Below are 24,576 nucleotides of genomic sequence, written 5' to 3'. Positions count from 1 at the left end.
ATGTTTATTTTTATATAAAATCTGTTTTAGGGATACTTGTATACAGTACTGAGTATATACTTTTAATAAGTTTATTTTATTATTAATTAAATTTTCCAAAATTGGCACTTATGTGACCAATACAAGTTTAGTAGCATGTTCTTGAGACAACCTTTCAATGTACACTGCTCTGTAAATACAAATTTATATTTTATAAAAGAAAGAAAGTGTAAATTTATTCATTCATTCATTTTCTTTTGGTGTATTCCTTTTATTCACAATATACCGCCACAGTGGAATGAACCGCCAACTTATCCAGCTTATGTTTTACACAGTGGATGCCCTTCTAGCTGCAACCCAGTACTCATTCACACACATTCTCTACACTACGGCCAATTTAGTTTATCAAATCCAAATATATTGCATGTGTTTAGACTGTGGGGGAAAACGGAGCACCCGGAGGAAACCCAAGCGAACACAGGGAGAACATGCAAACTCCACAGTGATGCCAACTGGCCCAGGTGCGACTTGAACCAACCTTGAACCAACCAGCATGGACACACACCACAAGAGAACAGTGTTGTTGTTTGAGGTGTGTTGTCTGACTGAATCTCCCTGGACGAATGTCAGAGGCACTCTTATTGTGAATCGGGCATGTTGAATATTTTCAATTAGAAATCCTGATGTGTGGGGTGAACCCTGGCCTGAGGACAAATGTGCATATGAGACTGAGGTCCTCATGTGAAACAAAACAATATCCAATCAGAAAGCAAGCTGAGAAAAGACAGAAGCATAACAAACACAGTCATGGAGCAACTCAGTGAAATAGATATGAACAGCAGAGATGGAGGGTCAGCTTGTCAATTTGAAGTAAACATTTGTTATTTATTAGTTATTTATAGTTATAGTTATTTATTTGCTGGAATAGAGATAACTCTATTCTACTATTGTACCATGTTAAAAAAATCTGATTAATTGCCCAAAGTCTACTAATTGCTCATTGATGATTAGTTTAAAAATTGTTTTAATAATTGTTAAATATTTATTGAAGATTGATATTGCTGATTTATTTAAAATCAATTCAAATCAAGTCATGATTTATTTAAAATTAATTCTTAATTTAATATATGCTTAGATTTGATTCCAGTTTGCCCTTAAGTGTTATTTTTTTCTTGTTTAATTAAACATTAATAATAAAATAAAGTAGTGCATCTATTAATGAAGAAGTTTGTGTTGCAAATTCAAAAACATTTATACAATCTACATTTGTAAATTGATATTAATTGCTAAATGGAAACAGTGAGTGAAGTGAGGTTTTTGAAACTAGTCCTCTCTTTTTACCCATGCAAGTGCGCACACACACACTTTTTTTTTTAGTAATAAGTGAAAGCACACAGACACAAATACACAGAGTGAGAGAACACCTGGAGAAGTGGGCAGCTATTGCTTCTAGCACCGAGAGAGCAGTTTCATTCACTCCCTCATATTTAATCCTGCTGGGACCAGGAATCAAACCTCTAAGAGTCCAACTCACTAGCCATTAGGCCACAACTTAAAAAAAAAAAAAAAATCTTTATTAGGTTATTTCGGTGTTAGTGATGGTTCAGGCAACAAATGAGTCAACAAATTATTTGATATCACCGCTATCAGTTTCTCATTAAATCTTCTGACCAATCAAATGTTCTCTAATGGTGTTTGCAAATTTAAAGATTACCATACCGCCCCTCTTTGAGATTGACGATTTTAATTTTTAAATGTATTTTACTATCCTTTCAAATTATCTAATAAAATTATTAGAATATTAAGTAATTTTTTTCAATAATGTATCTAAAACATGTAATAGGTCTACATCAATGCTAAATGAGCTAAATGTTGTCTATAAAACTGTCATAGGTCTCGACTTTCTTTTACTGTATATCCCTCCCTATCGTCAATACACAAATCTATTGCCTATCAGCACAACCCTACTCTTTTATATTTGATACATCACGCCAAGTCAAAAACAGTATTGCTGCTGCTGAAATTGGTTGCTAATTTAAATGACAAAAGGCATTCCAAACCGAGGGTTTGCCTAAAAAATAACATGCAAATATATGAAAATAATAAATGGTAGCCAAACTGTGTTAATCTGAATTCCTTATTAACCTTAGTCATTCTGCAGCAATCTCTGAGGGGGGAAATACATTGCACACAGGCATACGTAGTCAGACCACAGGGAACTACTACATTTAAAAGTAAATGTGTTACACATGGTGTCCATTTTTATATGGTGAGTAGTACGATATCGGGATGCATACAGTGTAAATAGGATTTCCATTGGCGTGAATAAAAATCTGCGTTTGTGTTAATGTCATGTGAAGCCCCGCAGCGCTCGTCTATGGTCTGCATCAGCCCAGAGAAACTGATCATATGCACGAGTAGACACTGACCACAAAACATATCACACCCATTTGAATTACAGAAAGCTCTATTATAATGTAGAGAAATGTTTCAGACTTACAATAGACTGTGACAATCATGAGTCTTAAGCATAGACTTTAAAAGCAATATGGATGTAGTATATGTGACGTCCCCCATATCTTTCTGAAGATCGCAAATGAAGCTACAAGTGGGCGTGGTCAACCGTATCCTTTTTGTTCATGGGTCATTGCACCGACTGAGGGTAACTAAAAAAGGCAAAAAGCTGAGAGTTTTTTTCAACACATTTCTAAACATAATATTTTAAAAACTAAGTTTTATTAAATTATTTTTTTTATCTTTGCCATGATGACAGTAAATAATATTTTACTAGATTTTTTATCCCAAGATACTAGTATTCATAAGCTTAACCACTTTTTACAGTACCGGGTCCGTAACGTCATCGACTTTCGCTTTCATATTTAAGGGGCTAGCGTTGCACCAGACCCCCGTAAGTGGTGTCGTTTGGAAGTGTAGAATCTATATTTTATGCACATATGCATCACTTTAGTTTTTATTCTACTGTATAAAAGTTATTTACACTTAAATACACAGTATTTTGGAGACCCAAGCTAGGTATTTTACATTGGTTCATTTTCATATTTTTTATATGACACATGTACAAGTTATAGCTCAAATGAAAGCTATTGCCTGTGCTCATACAGTTCTAGCATTCTTTTTACTGAATTATATTCACATATCAAACAGTTGTTGAATGAATTGTGGTGTTTCCATGGTGCAGAAATGTAAACAATACATTCATGATCAATAAGCAGCCCCAGATAGCACAGACAACTCTAATCTCTTACCTTATGCTATGCCCTTTAGGGCCATTCTCCTCTGTTTTTGAGGTGATGTGCATAAGTAATCCTTTTATATGTCTGACGTGGTCCAAACACACTGAATTATGTTTGATTAAACAAAAGAATAGTGAAATATGTAAACAAGGATCAGTCTCTGTGGCTTGTACAGCACCTCTCATCAGTTGGAATGCAATAACTTTTGCATAGATTATGGTAGAGACCTTTTTTCTTTTTCCCTATCATTACAGACATGTGCAGGAACCACCTAAATTAATTACAGCACGTAGACCACAGAAAAACCAAAAGGTTCACTTTCAAATTTGAGTTTATAAAAAAAATTTAAAAAGCGCCTCTTTTTTTTAGGTGTTTATATAACACAGACGACATATACATTTATTTTAAACACTTTCAATAGTGTTTTATGAAAATTCAAAGTTTTTTTTTTAAAATGATACCAAATTTTTGCATTTACACCTCTGCATGTGGATTTAGGAAGCTTTTAAATTTGGGTAGGCTAAATCTAGGCGGAAATCCCCAAATAGCAGAGTTTAAGTGGTTAAGGTGCAAATTAAAGGCTTAACTAGGTCAATAAGGTTAATGAGGCAAGTTAGGGTAATTAGGCAAGTCTAACAAGTATAACAGTGGCTTGTTCTGTAGACAATCAAAAAAAATGTTGCTTAATGGGGCTAATAATAATTGATCTTAAAATGTTTTTTATGTTAATTTTATTATTTTAGTTAAAAGAAAATAAATGAATTTTTATAGGAACTAAAAATATTATAGAAAATACTGTAATAATTGAATACACTATTATAGGAAAATTTACTTTCGTTGTTAAACATCATTTGTGAAATATTTGAAACAGAAAAAAAATTCACTGGAGGGCTGGCTTCAACTGCAAATCACTGCAAAACAGTTGTTGTAATTTTATAAAAAACACTCAACAATATTATGTTTTGAAGCATTGCTGTAATTCATTTATATTGTGTTTCATAAATGCACCAAATGTCATTTTCATGATATGTATTTTTAAAACTCTCATCTGGCTCTTGGCAAATGTTGATTTGTAGACCCTGGATATTAATATATCCTTAGTGTCAAGGGAAAAAAAAAGTCTGCAGATGAGGATGAGAATTCATATAAAACGTAATTTTCCAACTCAGTGTCCCTTATGATTCCTCCACTTTATTTCCTTCATGCAATGGACACTGGGTTATCAGTAGGTCCACATGATCTGTCAACACGCCACCTGATTTTGACGTCAGGTCTTTGCAAGGTCAAAATGAATGCTAGCTCTTCTTCTCCAAGGGGAAGGGTCTCTGTGTTAGATATTGCGTGCATTTGCTTTCTTTGTTTAATAAAAAGGAGCTTGTTGGAGCTTGTCAGATTTGCTTTTAGACCCAGGAAAGACACCCCCAAATCCCATCCCTGTGCACTCAAGTGCATTTGCTGGTTTGCCTGTGTGGCTTTGCATTTTCAAAACCCTTATAGTGGAAAATAAATCTAGACTGCAGAGACAAAGGGGTGTTGCTCTAGAGTGCATCTTTCCATGTTTTTTCTTCCACAGAATGTAAGTGCAGGTTAACATGTGATTTCATTTGCTTGCTGCTTACTAATTCCGAAGGCAGGTTTTACTCCAGAATTTAGAGAAAAAATAATTGATTAAATAAATAAAACAAAAATCAATTATTGAACATATGATTTTCAGTTTACTTACTCTTTAGAGTTGAATTGTGTGACCTTTGTTATGTGAACTATGCGTCATTACCTCTTCATATTAAGAATAGAAAAGATAACTGACTTTTATTGACATTTGAAGTAGTTTGAAATGATATATTGTTTGGGTCGGTCAAATACTGCATCATGAGCCGCCAGTACTTTTTTCTGTTACTGATTATTATTCTGTTAAATGATTATAGTCTCTAAAAAAGTCTCCCCAAACTTAAAAATTATGTATTTCTTTATCAAAACAAATATGTAAAGATATTGAAAAAAAGCTTTAAAAGTCAGTAAAATAAAATAAATAAATAAATAAAAATAAAAATAAAAATCCAGAAACTGACTATGCATTAAATTATGTTTAATTTAATTTAATTTAATTTAATTTAATTTAATTTAATTTAATTTAATTTAATTTAATTTAATTTAATTTAATTTAATTTAATTTAAACAAATAAAATACAATACAAATAAACAAAATTAATAAAATAAAATAAATAAATAAATAATTAAAGGCTACAATGGAAATGGAATGAATAATTTTGGTGCATTAATAATTGCGAGACATGCTTGCGAAGGAGAGATCAGTCTGTAGGTATTTCTTGAAGCTGACTGGGAAGAGTGTAAGTGAGAGAAAGTGATTTCCAGCCGCTGTGTTCTCTAATACCTAATTAAAAATGATAGTTCTCACACTTACAATTATAAAGGAAGATCAGACAGACCTGTTACAAAAACAGAAAGCAGCATAACGAGCTGTCAGTATCACAATGACAGAGGTGAGAAGCTGTTTTGTGGAGCTCACACCTGTATTATTGATTTACTGCTGGAGCAATTTAAGAAAAGATAATTTTAGAGATGCAATGATTAATTCAACAGTCGATTAACCTGTTGAGTATTCTTTTTTTACTGCTGATTTTAATTCAGTACTAACATGTCTTTTGCATTCTATCCAGTGTTGTTCTGTAAACAGTGGGCTATTTGTTACCTATAAAAACAAATATGTGAATGTATTTATGATATTTCACATTTTTTTGGAACCACTTTAAAATGAAGTTTTTATGTCCTTTGATGTGTTACACGTATTTGTTAAAAGTGTCGAACAGGTCTGACAAGTAACGAAGAAAAAAATACTATTCATAATTTCATATATATAAATAACACTATCTGAAGACAAGTTTGTAACAATGAATATAAATCACTCTCACACTATTTGTAGATTATTAAGAGTTGTTTTTCTTATACTTTTTGCTACTTTGTCACACAATTTTTATGGTACAATTAAGAAAAAAACAAAAATTTCTAAAGTTAGTGACCCCTTATGTTTTCTCAAACATAAGATATCAAACAAAGTGTTTTACAAAAAAGTTAGTACATAATTATCTGTCAATTACTCATACCTAATTCTGAGAGTTGAAAGATTTATTGATTTTTGATATCAGCCAGAATCTTAATATCTGTGCATCCCTACCAAAAATGTGACTTAAATCTTTTTGTCATCAAGTACTTTACTTTACTTTACTAAGCGCAATAAAATAACAGTTGTTGACCATTGTGCTGTACACACCTTGGGTTATAAATTATCAAAAATATAACAACAACATAAAACAGCATACAGTACAACCAACATAACACAAAAAACATTGAATCCCTATAGCAGAAACAAAGATAGGCACAATAAAATCAATTTCATCCCAATTTAAAAGCTTTTTCTAAGAGATGTAGTTTGAGTTTTCCCTTGAACAAGGAATCATTAGAGATTGTTTTAGTAGACATGGGTAGCCCAGTCCACATTTTAAGACCTACTACAGAAAAATCCTGGTTTCCTTTTTTTATTAGGTTAAAAATCTGCTGACTTTTTAGTTTGACAAACTTTAACATCTGCCAGATATTTTAAAATAGTAAAACTTTATTTTGATAGTCCATTTATGTATTAGTTGGCTGTCTGCTTAATATTTGTTGATACTGCTCCTTCAACAGACATTTAACTGACTATAAGAAACTTTGCAAAGATATGTCAACTTATACTAACCCAAACCTCAACATAAGTCTACTTATAATCTTCATACTGTATCACTCTTTTAAAATATAACACTATACGAAATGGTCGCAATTTTACTACAATAGATGGAAACACAATGGAGAGATATAGTACTATCCTCCAACTCATTATCTGCATTACATTTACAGTGATTATACATCTTCAAGACAGGACTTTCTTCATGAAATTTGTACAAAATTTATACTGAAATGAAAGAGAAACCCAAGTGAATATGCTGGCAGAGAAGCTGACTTTAACTTGCTCAGAAACGCTGTTGCTGTCAAAAATTGTATACATCACTCAGTCAGTTTAACAGTGATTAAATATACCCATTGCTAGAAGGTTTATGAATAAATGTACTGTTCCCTTGTAAAAGTATTTTGTATTATTTTTAAAATGCAAAATACAGTATTTTATTTTGATACAATAGTGGCTGCTATATTTTGTAGTTATTTTGATACAGGTAAAATTGATGTATTTGGTATTTTATTTTATTTTAAAATGTTATGTATTTTTTCCAATCCCTGCTCCTAATGTTCACGTTAGTTTCCTCCGGGTGCTTTGGTTTCCCCCACAGTCCAAAGACATGCGCTATAGGCATGTTTGAATAATCTAAATTGGCCGTAGTGTATGTGTTTGAATGAGTGTGTATAGGTGTTTCCCAGTCCCTGCTGCGTAAAACATATGCTGAAATTGTTGGACGTTTATTTTTCTGTGGCAAAATCTGCAATAGAGACTAAGCAGAAGGGGAATAAATGAATATAAAACAATTAAGTAGTCCCAACAAAATATAATTTTGTTGTTTTGTTGTCATTTTCAAAGAGTGGTTTGAACAAACAGCACCTTTTTGAGTCCAGATGCAGTTAATCAATAATAAAGTTCTTTCAACGATTTTCTCCATCGAATATAAGTAATTTAACAATTTAATTGTTGCGTTCCTTTTTCACTACGGACTGCTATAAACTCAGACACTTCTTCTATAGTGGAGGTTGATGGAGATGCCTTGTCATATTTGACTACAGAGTTCACACTGGAGGACCTGATTCAGATCAAGAGAGGGATTAGCATCACTTCACTAAATAGAGACAGATTACATGCCACTCTGGCTTTTTCCGAAAGCGACAGGCCGAGATCATGCTAATAACCCGCGTGGCACTAGCCTAGCGTGCTCGCTTTTTGAGAAGCTCCAGACGCTGTCACTGTGTCAGCTCTCATGGCCATGCTCGATTCATTACAATTCTCCGGGACTTTGTTACCGTGACCAATTTGAGGGAGCCGAGGAGAGCACTTGTAAAGGTTAAAGCGGCCCTCGTGATTTATGGGCGGCTGACAGTTTTGCATGGCCTGATATCCAGAGCCAAGCAAAGCAGCTCCCACAAACACAGCGTGATTAAGAGATTTACTGTCTCGCTCCAGGCAATCGAGCAGCATTTGCGCTGAGGGTTTTGTGTCGCCTTTTGTCCCGGCTTTTGTTGTGCTTTCAGCTTCCCTTCGCGAACGTTGCTAATGCCCACGTAACGCACCTGTGGTGTCCGACAGGCATAGTCTGAATTACTACTTCATTGATAAAGCAGTCCATTAAGATTTGCTTGGAAACATCGGATTTAATTTGTAACAGCAGAGCAACAGAGATTAGGAAAATGGATAATAGATCAGCGCTCCCTCTCCTGGGTGCTCGTTTACGCGCCGGCGTCTCCATGGCCACATAATGATGATCGCAAAATAACATTCGCTAAAAAATTCCTCTTTAATTGGCCGTAGGGTTTCAATGGCCATGCCATGCGTTCTCATTAGTGTTTAGAGCGCGTATTGTTGCCCTTCACCTTTTAAGAGCTGCAAACAGATCCTCTCGCAGCTACTTTCTCCTCATTATCACAGTGGCAACGCTGATCTGACTCACGGTGACCATCCAGACGCACACACAAAAGCTCCACCTCGCAAGCCTTTGACGTCCTCCCTTGACTCTTATTATTTCACAGTAAAGGCCATCGAGTGTCTCGCTAGGCCCTGCGTTTGCCCGAGTCTGTCCCGTGGTCTGGAGTATGTCATTAAGGTAGCATCTGACCTTTTGGCCCTTTTGGAGAACTCGAGCTGGAAGTATTTTCGACATCGTCATATTCAAGCTGTGGCAATAATGAGTCCCAAATAACTTTTTTTTTTTTGTCTGTACAACAATTTATTCATTTGAATGATTGTTTGATATTTTCAAAGAGCACATGATGAGTGTTACATATATTAAGGAGCTAATATTATCTTTTGTTATTTACATTTATTAAAATGTGTGCCTTGAAGAGGAAACTCCTGATAGTGTGTGTGTGTGTGTGTGTGTGTCTGTGTGTGTGTGTGTGTGTGTGTGTGTGTGTGTGTTTGTGTAAAAAAACAGTCTAATCTCACAAGGAAACGTACAGTAGCTATCTTACGTATTGTCAGCTTAGTGGCTCATTCAGTTGTTCAGTCGTACGAAAATGTACAATTTAAAAAGGAGTCGTGGCACCTAAACCCCTAAACCCAATCCCTAAACCCAACCATTGGGGGATAAAAAAATCATCCTAAATTGTATGAATGAGATTGTACAAATTCATAACAATTAGCCACAAATCCAAAATGTTACAAATTGCTGTGAGATTGTGTTGGAAACACATGCTACGTATTCAATGAAAATGCTTCACAATTAGCATGGCCAAAAAAATCTCTTATGATATATTGTGATATATATTTACAGAAATCATGTACAGTAGAAAGGAATCATAAATAATGTTATGGTAAGTCAAATTCATCTCACTGTTCAATTTACTATGACATGAATAAGAAACAATTCCTCTTACTATAATAATAGAAGCCATTGTTTATCGTAATACGGTGTCCATTGTATAAAAGCTTCAGCATACTTTTGTTTCAAGATTGCAGTATGGCATTAATTGAGTGTTTAAAATACCTCTAACCTTTTAACAGATGTGAGCCTTATTACAAATGAGAAATTATTTTTTTATTTTATTATATAAAGTGATTCAGGCTTTGGTGATTAGCATTGCGCAAATTATGTTTATGAAGTTATTATGCACCAGAGAGAACATTTCCTTTTTCTTTATGAACAGATAGCATACCATACCTGTCAACCTTCCAGGTTTTTCAGGATTCTCCCATATTTTACCAGTCTGTCATGCTATCATCTCATTTAAATATATTTTTGTTCTTCTCCCATGTTTTAATCTAAAATATGAAATCTAAAAAGTGAAATCAAAAAGCACTAAATATTATGTGCATACTGTAGAACTGTCGAGCCATCAGGGGGCGTTCTTGTTTTCAAATGTGCTATAACAATGAGCTGTCCAAAATAATTATTAAAAATAATTAATTAATTAATTAATTCATTCATTCATTCATTCATTCATTCATTCATTCATTCATTCATTCATTCATTCATTTTCTATTCGGCTTAGTCCCTTTATTAATCTGGGCTTGCCACTTCGAAATGAACCGTCAACTTATGCAGCATATGTTTTATGCAGCTGATACCCTCCCAGTTGCAACCCATTTCTGGAAAACATCCATTCACACTCATTCACACTCATACACTATGGACAATTTAGCCCAGGGGTGTCCAAACTTGGTCCTGGAGGGCTGGTGTCCTGCTTAGTTTAGCTCCAACTTTCTTTAACATACCTGCCTGAAAGTTTTTAGTGCTTGATTGGCTGGATTATGTGTGTTTAATTAGGGTTGGAACTAAAATATGCAGGACACTGGCCCTCCAGGACAGAGTTTGGACATCAATGATGTAGCCTAATCAATTCACCTATACTGCATGTCTTTGGACTTGTGGGGAAAAACCAGAGCACCTGGAGGAAACCGGGGGAAAACATGTAAGCTTGACACAGAAACGCTGACTCACCCAGCCAAGGCTCAAACCTGCGACCTTCTTGCTGTGAGGTGAACGTGCTACCCACAGTGCCACCTTGCAGCCATAATTATTTATTATTATTTATATATTTATTTATTTTTGCTTGGGAACACTTTAAATTGATTACGTTAATGCATATGCTTTCACCACTCCTATGCTTTCTATTTTCACATCCCAGTGTTGACATCGACGTTGATGCTCTCATTTCATCATTCAAAACATTTCTATCTTCTTTTTTATTCAGCTGCAGCAATAGCTGAATGTCTTTTCATACAAGTTTAATACGGTGTTCATCAGGTTTTATTATTCTTCATTCTCGCTTGTGGACTATTTGTGCAAGGCGTGTAGAGTATGAATCAGCATTACAATGCTGTGTTATCATAAATATTAGAGATGCAAAGTATATATTGTTTCAGCATTGATCTTGCAATGTGCGCATCTGCAATGGTACCATTGCAGAGTGTACAATGTTGAGTTGGAATTATAGCTGACTAGGAGCAACAGTTCACAGCACATGAGATTTGTGGCTGAACAGCAGAAAGTTAACCCTAATACAGTGATAGAAATAATTGACACACTTTAAAGACATTTTACTGTGAGCATTTAAACAGAGTTTAAAGCATTCAGACACAAGAAATTGTACTGTAAATTATACAATTTAACTTTAGTAAAGATAGTAAAGATACATTTTATTAGATCAGTTAAACACTGAAACATATGCAGTGTTACTTTTACATTTTATCATATAATTTATGTTCCTGACTACCTACAGACTTCCCAGAAAAAAAAAAAAAAACATAAAGCATAGCATATTTCATTTTGTCTTTTAATTTATTTAATATTTTTATGCAGTATTCACTTCCCTGCAAAATTAAATCAATCAATCAAAATTATTATAATATATATATATTTTTTTCAAATAGAGCTATTCAAGCCATCTGGTGAACTTTAAGTCACAGAATATGACCGTAGAAATAAAATATATCTCAAGTCAGATTTTTCCAATATTGTGCAGCCCCAAATACATATTCTGTTTATTTTAAAATATCACCATTATCACAGATTATGTAATACTGGTATGTTTGTGAATATCTTAATCAGCATAACAATTGTCCATTGTTTAAATATCAAGATTGCTGCCAATACAGATATTGTGAAACCCCTAATTTAATGTTATGCTTATGGTTTCTGTTATGGTTTCTGTAAATATACTCCCATAATAAAATCCAGAATCAAAACTATACTGTAAGTCACTTAAGATTGACTTCATGTTTATCAAACTATTGCATAAAATGAATCTGACATTTGCAAATGTGCTGAAATGCAGCACTCTTACCACTGTGGTATTGCTTTATCTTTAATAAATAATGAAAACAAGAACTCTCACAGACACATTTTATTTTAGGATTGGGAAAGGTCCCTGAACTAGGATTCAAAATCAGGTCGTCTGAAGCATTACCATAAAGTGCTGTTTATGAGGAGATCTTTAGTGCGTTTCTCTTCACACATTTTCTTCACACTTCAAAAGTCTTAATATGATGATCTTGCACTGACACTGTTGTCGCAAGTGCATAAACTGTAAAAACAGATTTTCACCCTTTGTTCAGATTGTCATATTTATACACTTAGAAATATATATTTTTGTCATACTCATAAAATCAGATTTGCATATTTTTAATAGATAATTCACTCCAACATGAAAATGTTACTATTTACTCAACCTAAAGTTGTTCCAAATATTTGTGTTTATTTCTTCTTGTTGAACACTTTTTTCAGAAAGCTGAAAACCTGTCACTAGGAATGTCCCAATCAGATTTTTATATTTTTATTTTGAGTATTTGAAAATCTGAACCGGTACTTCTATATTACATAAAAAAAGAATAAAGAAGAGCGAAGAAACAGATTAATGATGTTCCTTATTTTTTTTATTTAATTCACCTTATTTTAACGTTCAACAACAACTCTGTTTACAAACAGAGCATTTCTGTGAGGTAGCTTAAACAATCAAGTAATAAATAACATATATTCTTCACTTTTAGTCTTTTGTGCAACAGTGAATACAAAAAAAAAAAAATCTAATATAAAAACAAATAGCACCTCAACTTAAAATACCCAGAAGGCAATCCTAAGTTTACATATCTCACAGTTTGCTATGCCTATGTTGTCGTCATCAACTTTATAATACCTCCAGACTGCAGACATACTCCGCTTTAAGCTGCTTCCATGTTCTACTTTGCTGACATTTAATCAATAGCGTCTCTGCAACAAAATGATGTCATGCTGCATGTGTTGCTATTTCTGTGTGAGGTCAAGAAAGAGGTCCAAGTCTGTGTCACCGTACAACCAGGGCTTAATTTGTGCCAGAACACGCCATATCCGGCACCTCTGAAATTTGATCCGGCAAGTCATTTTACCAATCCCCCTCCTCAACCGTCCTCCTCCCCCATCCGGGATATTTGAGTCCTGATCGGGAGGTAACATCCGATTCCGATTGAGTCTAAAACTGCGTGATCGGGCCCGATTTCTACTCACGTGATTAGATCTGGACATTTCTATACCTGTAACCATTGAATTCCATGGTTGGACAAAACAATACTATGGAGTCAATGGTCAGTGGTTCTACCAGAAAGACCAGGGCGATGAATATGATATCGAATTGCATTTATTTGATGAGTAAAGTTTGATAAAAAATATGATTTTACAAAACATTGGAATTTTTTTGGTGAAGGCCCTGAATTGAAGTCTGTAGCTGTAGCAGTTTTTAGATCCAGCTATGGCTTCTGAGGACGAAGGCAGGGGCGAAGCTTACCCCACTGGACAAGGCTGACCTGGTGGTGGTGGGGAGGATGGTGAGTGAATGTCCACTTGAATCTGCAACCAAATGAATAGACTTATATATTTCTTGAGTCTCGTGGCTATTGGTTGGAACTGATTGAGCCTGTCTCATGTGTATAGTTAAGCACTTTATAGTATATGTTAGTTATGCATCGGTTTTTTAAAATAGCTTTTGCTGTATGTCCAGTATTGTGTTTGTGTTTATGATTAATTTATGTAGCATCGTTGTCTTGCGAGACATAACATTTCGTTCCTCTGTATGTCCACACATGTAACGGAATGACAGTAAAGCTCCACTTGACTTGATGAGTGACGTGATATTATGTCTTCCTGGTAGAACTAGCACTAAAAGCTACGTGTCTAGATTCAATGAAAATAAATATTTTATCTTCAACCAAAGAAAAAGTCAAACAGGTTTGGAGCTATTAACAGATGAATATTGTAAATGATGACAGAATATTAATTTCTGAGTAAACCATCACTTTAAGATTTCAGGATGAACATTGTTGATAATTTCCCAGTGCTGGGTTGCAGCTGGAAAGCCTTCTGCTGCATAAAACATATGCTATGGATCAGTTGGCAGTTTATTCTGCATTGGCGACAGCTGATAAGTAAAGGGACTATACCAAAGGAAAATGAATGAATGAATTGTTCATCATACATTTTACAAAAATATAGATTAAAATGGATTTTGATAGACAACCATGAGGTATGCTTGAAATCACATGCTGTATAAGTTAAAAATAAGAATACTGTATGTAGTACGAATGAAATCTGCCATGCAGTTTAAAAGCATCTGTTAAATAATTTCCCAATGAGTCACAGTTGTTTTACCATTAATCTATGCTTTCGAAATGCATTGTGGGATTAAATATGATCTCATTGTGATTTGTGATCTTTGCTCTATAAAAAAACCCCAGTGATTTTAATCAATTATAATAATTATGTACAATTACATAAAAAGTACATGTAGTAGAAAAAAAGTAATTGTGTAAATATATAGGACAATATACCATATATATATATATATATATATATATATATATATATATATATATATATATATATATATATATATATATATATATATATATATATATATATATATATATAATGACTTACACTAACTATCTACCATTGATCTAATAGTCTTATCATAGTAATGTAGGTCACCAGGATGCTTTAAACACTACATAAACAGTATTTGACCTACTATTCTGTAGGAATAGGTATCTTTGGAGGCAGAGTTGTTTTGGAGACAGTTTAATAATGACCTTCATATAAGAAAGAAAGAAAAAAAAGGTTGAAATCTGTTAGTGTTAATAAAAGTCAACCCCTGGGAAATAAAAGTTCCTGAAGTTGAAGAAACTCCCATTTATAGATGTAATCTCTGTATCTCTGAAAACAACACAAGCAACATGCGTCTTCGCTCCCATGAGTCTAATCATCTAGACATCTACTATAAACAGTCATCTGCAGTGATGACAATAACATTTGAGTTGATTTATGACTCAAACAAGTGGTGCGTGAATTTTTATCCTGTTTTAGTCATACTCAAATCTACAGTGAGCTTCCAACGATGCAATTATGAGCTTTTTAAAGTTTCTGCCAACAACATCCGCAAGTACTTACTGTACGCTCAAGTGCTGGTATTTTAGTTCGCATGCCCTCGAAGATCTCCTGTACGCTTTTGAGTAATACTTTAACCACTTTAAAAAGAGACATTTACCCTCAGAGTTACTTAATATGCTTTTTCTTACTGATGCATAGGGTTTTTGCCTTGTATTCACTTTATGCTTTGCTCCGACACCTGAATATTCATGTAGGATTATCAAGCAACTTATATTAAAGGGGACCTGCTATGCAAAAATTACTTTCCATAAGGGGTTTGAACACAGTTGTGAGGCAAAAGTGTGAATGTAGCCAGCCTCTAATGGTGAAACATAAATAAATATATTTTTTTAAAATCAAAATTTATAAAGAGAGTCTGTTGAATCACTTTGATTGACATTCTTTCTTTGTACTTGTCATCAGAGGGGAAAAGCCGCACCCATTAGTAACAATCTCTTCCTCATTAGCATAAACAGCCCTGAGTGAGAAGCAGCCATACACCATTAATTCAATAAACTTTAATATCTATCCCACTGGTGTTAGAAAACTGTCTTTAGACAGAGGCTCACACACAAAAGCACAACCCAAATACACTTACACAATTATTTTAAGAACCTATAAAAAAAAACAAAAAAACAAACAAACAATGGCATCGGGAATAAATGTCTTTTTATATTTAGCCTGTTTTACTAAAGGGACTTTGTACTGTCTGCCATATAAAAGTAACTTAAAGCAACCTTATAAAGGACTGGCTTGTAGCCAGCCTGGTGAAAGGGATGGTTCTTTTTCCTTAAAGTCTACCTTTTTGCAGTTAACATATTTAATTATAGATTTAAATACTGAAATTAGGGGACATTTTAAGCACTGTTTTAGCTGAATTTGGATGGTCATCAAAACCACACTTTTTGATGTACCTAAAATATATCCTATATATTTAGAATAAAGAAATATGACAAATATTTGTTTTTAAAATATAAATTTATTAAATCATTTATCCTTAGAAAAAGTTTTAAATTAAAAATAACAAACTGGCCAGCACATTCAACTTTTTTCATTCATAATTTGGCCATTTGAATAAAAAAACATAATAATAATAATAATAATAATAATAATAATAATAATAATAATAATAATAATAATTGTCGAAGCAGTGGTGCAGTAGGTAGTGATGTTGCCTTACAGCAAGAAGGTCGCTGGGTCGCTGTTTCAGTTGGCGTTCCTGTGTGGAGTTTGCATGTTCTCCCTGCGTTCGCGTGGGTTTCCTCCGGGTGCCCTAGTGTCCCCCACAGTCCAAAAGACATGTGGTACAGGTGAATTGGGTAGGCTAAATTGTCCGCTGTGGCGACCCTGGATAAATAAAGGGACTAAGCCAACGAGAAAATTAATGTATAAAATAATACTACTACTACTACTACTAATAATAATAATAATAATAATTATTATTATTATAATTAGTTTCACTATGATGGCATTGCAGTCAAAACTGGACAAAAAGGAGCTCGGAGCTCATGTATGGGACAAATTCTGGACCTTTGTCAGTGAGGGGTGGGTCTTCCAAACCACCCAAACCCCCTGGCTCTGGGCATGAAGCATGGGAAGAGTCTTCCACAATAGTGGAGTTTTTTTTTCTTCTTTTTTTCTTTTTTGCTGCCATACAGTAAATAAATCAGTGAAAGGTAGTCATTCACTACATTTACTAATTTTAAAAGATTGTTTTTTCTTTGAACAGAGAGGGGGTTAAATCAGGCTATAGTATTAAAAGTAAGGACAGATTCAGTAAGTGATTTACATACGACAATCAAAATGTTCTTCTCAATTTTAAAATTTCTGAGTTTTCTCAACAAACTCAACCACTGCTGAGCCTTTTTAAAAACATTCTCTGTGTGTTTATCAAAAGAAAATTGAAATTAAAGTTTTGAATCTGCTGCTAAGCAACATGCTGGTGCAGTGGGTAGCACTGTCTCTTCACAGCAAAAAGGTCACTGGTTCAAGCCTCGGTTGGGTCAGTTGGCATTTCTGTGTGCAGTTTGGATGTTCTCCCTATGTTTATGTGGGTTTTCTCCGGGTGCTCCAGTTACCCCCACAGTGAATTGGATAAACTAAATTGGCCATAGAGTACAGTATGTGTGTGATTGAGTATGTATAGATGTTTACCAGTACTGGGTTGCAGCTGGAAGGGCATACGCGTGGAACTGAATAAGCTAAATTGGCCATAGTGTATGTGTGGGTGTGATTGCAAGAGTGTATGGGTGTTTTCCAGTGCTGGATTGCAGCTGGAAGGGCATTCGCTGTGTAAATACATATACTCAATAAGTTGAAGGTTCATTCCCCTCGATTAATAAGGGGACTAAGCTGAAGCGTTTTTAGCTCCACTTTCTTTTGAAAAGAAGGCTGGGAGCGCAATCTCATTTGAATTTAAAGTGACAGCCACCAAAACAGCAAAATTTAGATTAACGCCTAAAAGGGACAGCTTTAAAAAGAACAAGTTAAAATAAAGAAAAGTAAATGTGTGGTATTTTGAGCTGAAACTTCACATACACACTGTAAGGACATCAGAATCTTATTTTACATCTTGTAAAAAGGCGCACAATAGGTCACCTTTGAATGTATATTTATAGTGCTTTGCATTTATTTATTTATTTATTTATTTTTTTGCTGCAAAACATCTGGTTTAATTGATTGTAGGGTTTTGACATTCAAACAAGATAGATTTGCTTAAACATGAGCCATAATCAAAAACCTCATGATATTTTCATACTCACCCAGCAATTATTTATACATAAATACTATCTTTAGCACTGGCATTTGTATTCTGCTCATTAACAGTGAATGACAAATGACATATTACATGTACATGCGTTGATTTTTTTTTCTCTTTTTTTTTCCCTCTCTCTCTTTCCCAATACTCCTGCTGCAGTTCTCCAACAAGTTTTGGGAGGTAAGACTGATGTTTTTATCTTTTCAGATCTGAATTGCTAGAGCTGATGGTGGTGCATTGTCAGTTTGTACTGCAGTTCTGCTGACCGACTCGAGTGGACTAAAGTCACTCAGCAAGGCCTGTTTCATGATGTATTTGAGTTGTGTGCAAGAGTAAACGCTCAACGGTTGGAGCGTTTATGTTGTGCAGGATTCCACTTTTGCTGGGGCTCCAGCCTTGCAGCTTTTTAAATGATCTCTGAATTAGATCTGCTGAATTAGACGGCGTAAAAGTGCAACCCAGGCTAGGATTAAGGCAGCTGGCAGTGGTCATGCAAAACCGCTCTGCCATACACAGCTCATGGGGAAGATAAATTGAACCTCGCAGTTAGAAGCGTAGGAGATGAATCCTGCAAGGCTTGACACTTCACAACTCACAAGTTTGAATGCTGGAGAAGATCCCAAGTATATATTATGCTTTTTTTCCCTCCCCCCAACACCTGATAAAACGTAAACGCCACGGTTTGTGATGTCCGTTCTTTTGTTTTAGCTCCAAGGACCTCGATATTTTATGTGGATTGATGGGTTACGTCTGAGGCCTGCGGAAAATTCATCAACTCAGTCTTGATTTTCAAAAGCTAGTGATGAAAAATGTCCCATAGATCGGGGAGATCCATGATGCCTTGGTTATTTAAAATGTATTATATCGTGCCTCGCAGCTGATGTGGTGTCTGGGCTCGAAAATGATGATGTACTGCATTATTCAGGAGATGTTAAAACACTGTTAGGAGTAACGCTGAAGAAATTCTTGCCGTCTGCAGACTGAAAATTAAAATTGCAAGAAGGAAAATTCCACAAAAAAGGCACAGTGTATTGCGATAAGGTCTGCTGTGGTTAAATTGGGGCTCATTTTTTTGAAAATAAGCTCATTTGATTCAAGTGCCCTAGAGTTAAATAATTGAGTTTTACAAATTTGAAACCTATTTAGCAGATTTCCAGATTGGCAGGAGCATTTTTAGCATAGCTTAGCATAATTCATTGAATTGGATTAGACCATTAGCATCTTGCTCAAAAGAACAAAAAAAAAAAAAAAAAATATATATATATATATATATATATATATATATATATATATATATATATATATATATATATATATATATATATATATATATATATATATATATATATTTATTTATTTATTTTTTCTTATTTAAAGCTTGACATTTTTGTACAGGGTTCATATGGTCATGGAAAACCTGGAATAGTCATGGAATTTTGACATGGCAATTTCCAGGCCTGGAAAAGTTTTGGAAAAACAGAAAAACCAACAAAGTTTTGAAAAAGTCATGGAAATTAGTTTAACAAATATCTGTATACATGAATTAGGGCATGCGCGATATTGGAAAAATCCGACATTACCATATTTTGTGTTTCTGTAATATATATTGCGATGTGAATACAATTTCATTGGATGAAATGCAAGTTTATTTGGATTGATTGGGAGGATTTTGTAGGGGAAGGAATCTCGAATGATGTATAACAATTCAAGAGTTCACACTTAGCTGATGATTTATAAAACCTTGTTTGGCATGCTGTCCTGGGAGAGAGCCCCGAGCTCAAGGGATCCTCGAGCCCGGGGCTTCCTCCCGTTGGCAGAACTAGAGGGGAGCCTGAGTTTGGTGGATCTCAAAACTCCCCGACTGCGGTAGCTAAGGGAACACGAGGGGTTAGACAAATGCTTGATTGTTATACGTGTTGAATGTCTTTGGATGGTGGGAGGAAACCGGAGAACCTGGGGAAAACCCACGCGGACACGGGGAGAACATAAAAACTTCTCACAGAAACACCCACCGGCCCTATGGGACCAGGGCCGGCAGTGTTCTTGCTATGGGGCTCACAGTGCTAACCACTGGAGGAGAATAGGGAAGGGGTGATTCTTCCAAACGAAGATAAAATGAACTGAAAACTGTGGTTATTCATAGTAGCTTAGGGCTCATATGAATGGAAGATGATAAGCAAATACGTAATTAGCAAATACGGGACCGGCCGTGATAAATCATAAGCACGTAATCCTCTCGAAATTAGTTTATGAATAAACTTCACATAAATTACGAACATAGATAAATAAAATATAGTAAAGAGAAACATGAATAATAGTGTTCAGATAGTGTTCAGGTATTCACTATTCAGATATTGAATAATTAACACTACATAGTCTTCATTGGATATTATTTAATATTGATTGAAGTTACAAAAAATTTCTTGTGGCCGGATGTTTTAAAACTTTAAATATATTGAAATGTTCACACAGTCACAGGCTTTAAAGGGACAGTTTACTCAAGGATTAAAATGTACTTACTATTTACTCACACTTCACTTGTTTCAAGTTTTTAAATTATATTAGTTTTGTGTTTATTTAAAAAAAAAAGAAACCTCATAAATGTTTGAAACAAGTGAAGGGTGTAGTGAAAATGGTAAGTAATTTTTGGGTGAACTATCTCTTTAAAAATTAAACTATATTAAACTTTAATCCCAACATTGCATATCCTGCGAAATGACTATTGCGTATGCACACATTGCAATATCAATGCTGAGAAGATGATTATAACTCTAACTTGAATATAGGTTAGTTGTCTTTACTTCTTTTCTGTCCTTGGCCAAAAACTTGCTCTCACATTGTTAGTGCTGTGTAAGCATTTTCAAAATCTATTTTACATAGATATAAAAAAAATTAACAAAATAGATAGTTGCATGTTCTATGACATGCTTTAATAAATTTTTACGTCATTGTTTTTCTTATTACTTAACATGTTTATGTAGACATTACATAAAACATTACATTGTAAAAAATGTGCTTGAAAGTTCTGAAAAAGTCTTGGAAAAGTCATGCAATTTTACTAGTAAAGATGTGTATGAACCCTGTTTATGATAACTTTGTGTACTAAGAACATGAAAAGAAAATGAAAAGCTATTTTCCAGGTTGATATGGGAGGGAACTATACTCTCATTTTGGTGTAATAATCAAGGAACTACCATGGCTACAGCAGGCGCAGTGATATTTTTACAGCCCCTGAAAATAGTAACTAAGTAACAACACTGTGTAATATAAATGTGTCTGCTGCAGCCATGGTATAGCAGCAAAGTCCCTGAATTATTACGCCAGAATGAGAGGATAGTCCCTAGCCATATTTACCTAGAAAATAGCAACGTTTCATTTTCTGTCAGTTTTAGTACACAGTGTAGCTACAAAATAGTCAAGTTTTAAATAAGAAAATGATTAAAAATAATTAAAAATTTATGCGCAGTAGATGCTAATGGTCTAATCTGATTTAATGATTTATGCTAAGCTAAGCTAAAAGTGCTCCTGCCAAACCCAGAGATCATCTGAATGGATTAAAAAGTGGTAAAACTCAACCATTTAATTCTAGAGGGACTTGTAAAATGAGGCTATATCCAAAGAAAGTGGTGTGTTCCTTTTAAAATGTACATTCACTGATGCTACTGAAGGCCTGTGATCATTGGCGGTGTCCGCATTGTGTTCGTTCTCAACAGAAGAAGGTTATCTTAAAAACCACACTGACGCTGGTGGATGACAGAGGCTGTCTTTTACGACATGAGCTTTTTAGCCTAGACTTTTAATCATCGTCCGTTTCTATTGTGAAGTGCTGGAGTGCTAGGGCTGCGCGAACATCAAATGGCAAGAATTGGACAGGGATGTGCCATATAAAGCAAGTGCTTGTGTCTTTATTGGATTAGAGCTTTCACACAGTGTCAGCACTTTGTTTCCAGTGCAGAACGCATGAAAACAAAGATGACACTCATTCAAGTCAACTCGCAACCACTTTGCTTTTTCCCTGTCAGGCTTCTTTGGAATATAGTGTGACATCTAAACAGCTCGATTTAGGAGTCCCATCAGATCTGGTATATGTATTAATTTTAATGTTTGGTGTTAGTCTAGTCAAAAATGACAGTTTGTGCAGTTTGGAAGCATGCAGAGTTTAATAAAATTAAGCACTGAATACATTATAGGCATTTTAAGCATTAAATTAAACTAAATTCATGCATATGAACACTCACTGGCCATTTTAGCTGGTACACCTTACTAGTACTGGGTTGGATCCCCATTTGCCTTCAGAAATGCCTTAATGCTTCATGGCATAGATTCAACAAGGTATTGGAAATATTCCTCAGAGGTTTCGGTCCATATTGACATGATATTATCATAGATTTTTTCTGCTGCATATCCATAATGTGAATCTCCAGTTCCACCACATCCCAAAGGTGCACTATTGAGATCTGTTGACTGTGGAGGCCATTTGAGTACATTGAACTCACTGTCATGTCGAAGAAAACAGTCTGAGACGATAGTAAAGTGGCCGGTGAGTGTATGTATTATAATAATATTAATATAATATCAAATATGTTATATTTCAATAATGTGACAGAAATTAATTATTAAATATTTATATAAAAAATATATTAACCATATTAATACAAAAATGCAATTATTAATACAAAAAACATAAGCTACAGAATTGATTCATGCAAAGCCTACTTAAAATGATGGAATTAATCAGTAAATTATGCTGAAGTATTACATATAAACATGGTTACATGCATGCAATGTGCGGGGTTAGATTGTATTACACACTAATAATAACAACAAATGTCTCTTGAGCATCAACTATGCATATTTTAATCATTTTGGTTGCATTGTTTTTTTCTTAAACTGTAGGATAATTATTTTTGCACAAACAAATTTAGAATTATTCCTGTTAACGAATGAACAAATTATAACAAGATATAACAAAATAACATACACATATTTGTTAATGTATTGTATGAATAAACATTGAAGAATGAACAATGACACACTGACAGATATGGATTATCCAGTTCCCAGATTAATAAAAGTTCATTAATAATGCTACATGAACCCGTCCTGATAAACTTGTCCAATAGGTTCACTTTACAGTATGCAGTCACAGATTTGTTGTTTAGTTTCAGCATGTTTACGCGTTTTTACATTTTTTAAATGAGCCTTAACAAGCTATACAAGCTATTTTCGTTCAGTCAGTGTTATTAGCTTTATAAATATGCAACATATATGCAAATACGAGCATTAATACACAAATAAGAGTGTTTACAAATGTGAAGTGTGAAATTTTGCAACCTGACTACACTGGATTAATTACTGGCCCAGGGTGAATGAAGCTTGAGCACTGAAAAACTGAAGGAAACCCAGAATTACTTTTAGCCAGGGTTTACAACCAATCTCCAGATCCCTGCGGGATGCCGATTATACTTTTCTGTTTGTTTTGTTTTACTTTGAGGTCATATGAAGCAGCGATGTGCACGCAGACAACATGTTTTGGGATGTCGATCTGTTCTCTCATGCATACCGCCAACTTCAGGATGCTTACAGCCTTATCATAGCTCTGCCATCCTTAGAGGAAAAAGCTCTTATGTCACAACTGCTCACTTCGGCATCACTTCTAGTCTCGAGTGTCAGAATTTAATCCAAAGCTCAAGTCTTCTGTATGGTGGTTGAGAGAGCTCAGTGTTGCAACTTAAAAAAAAAATTAATAAATTAAGAAAACGCACACTGCAAATCTCCACAACACACAAAAAATGTGACCCTGGACCCAAAAGTGTCATGACAGCTAAATAAATAAGTTCTCAATGAATGTATGGTTTGTTAGTGGTTTCTCTGCCAAATATTATCCAAACCTGTTTAAAAAGGGTTCAAAAATCACCTTTTAACACTGGAACATTTGACATTCTGACTGTTCTCTTATAAGACACCATATTGTCACATCATATTTACATTTAAAGTTTTTACTGATAGTTTAAGTCATTACCTTAAAAAATACAATATTGTTGGTAATACAGCCTATAAATGTGTTACTAGAGTTACTAGATCGTGGTGAAAGTCTTTGTCTTACTTTTTTACTTTCACAAGCAGGAGTACAAGGTTTTTATCATGCCACTGAAAATATTAGTTTGAAATACATGTCTGAAGTAAAGTTATGATTTAGTTAGTAGGAAGTTGCTAGGCAACAGAGGCATGCATATTCAAAGTCACAGGGAAAAGTAATAGACAATAGCTACTGTATGTTTCCTTCTAACTATTTTTATGCCCATTTTGCATATGCAAAAAACAACAAAAAAAAAAAAGATTATGGATACGCCAAGATGTGCATAACTTTTGAAAATGCACATAATAAAAAAATCATTTGCGCATAACTGAGTAGGATAAACTTTTGATGGAAACACTTTTACCAAACAAATTCTAGCATGCACATTAAAAAAGGTCA

General features: G+C 34.4%; 1 protein-coding gene across 35 annotated transcripts in view; it reads left to right on the top strand.

Annotated features, from left to right (window-relative positions):
- Nucleotides 1-24,576, top strand: part of nrxn2a (neurexin 2a) — a 762,095-nt gene that overhangs the window by 141,250 nt on the left and 596,269 nt on the right. For 27 of the 35 annotated variants that reach the window (XM_087299960.1, XM_087299952.1, XM_087299973.1 and 24 more), the window contains 1 exon segment: nucleotides 18,258-18,278. The exons of the other annotated variants lie outside the window; for them this stretch is intronic. In XM_087299960.1, the coding sequence (XP_087156086.1) occupies nucleotides 18,258-18,278 (21 nt within the window). 35 annotated transcript variants of the gene reach the window in all.

This window comes from Danio rerio, chromosome 21 (assembly GCF_052040795.2).
Source record: "Danio rerio strain M-AB ecotype USA chromosome 21, GRCz13ab, whole genome shotgun sequence".
Taxonomy (NCBI): domain Eukaryota; kingdom Metazoa; phylum Chordata; class Actinopteri; order Cypriniformes; family Danionidae; genus Danio; species Danio rerio.
The sequence above is the reverse complement of the archived record's forward strand: the minus strand, read 5'-3'. Positions and strand labels throughout refer to the sequence as shown.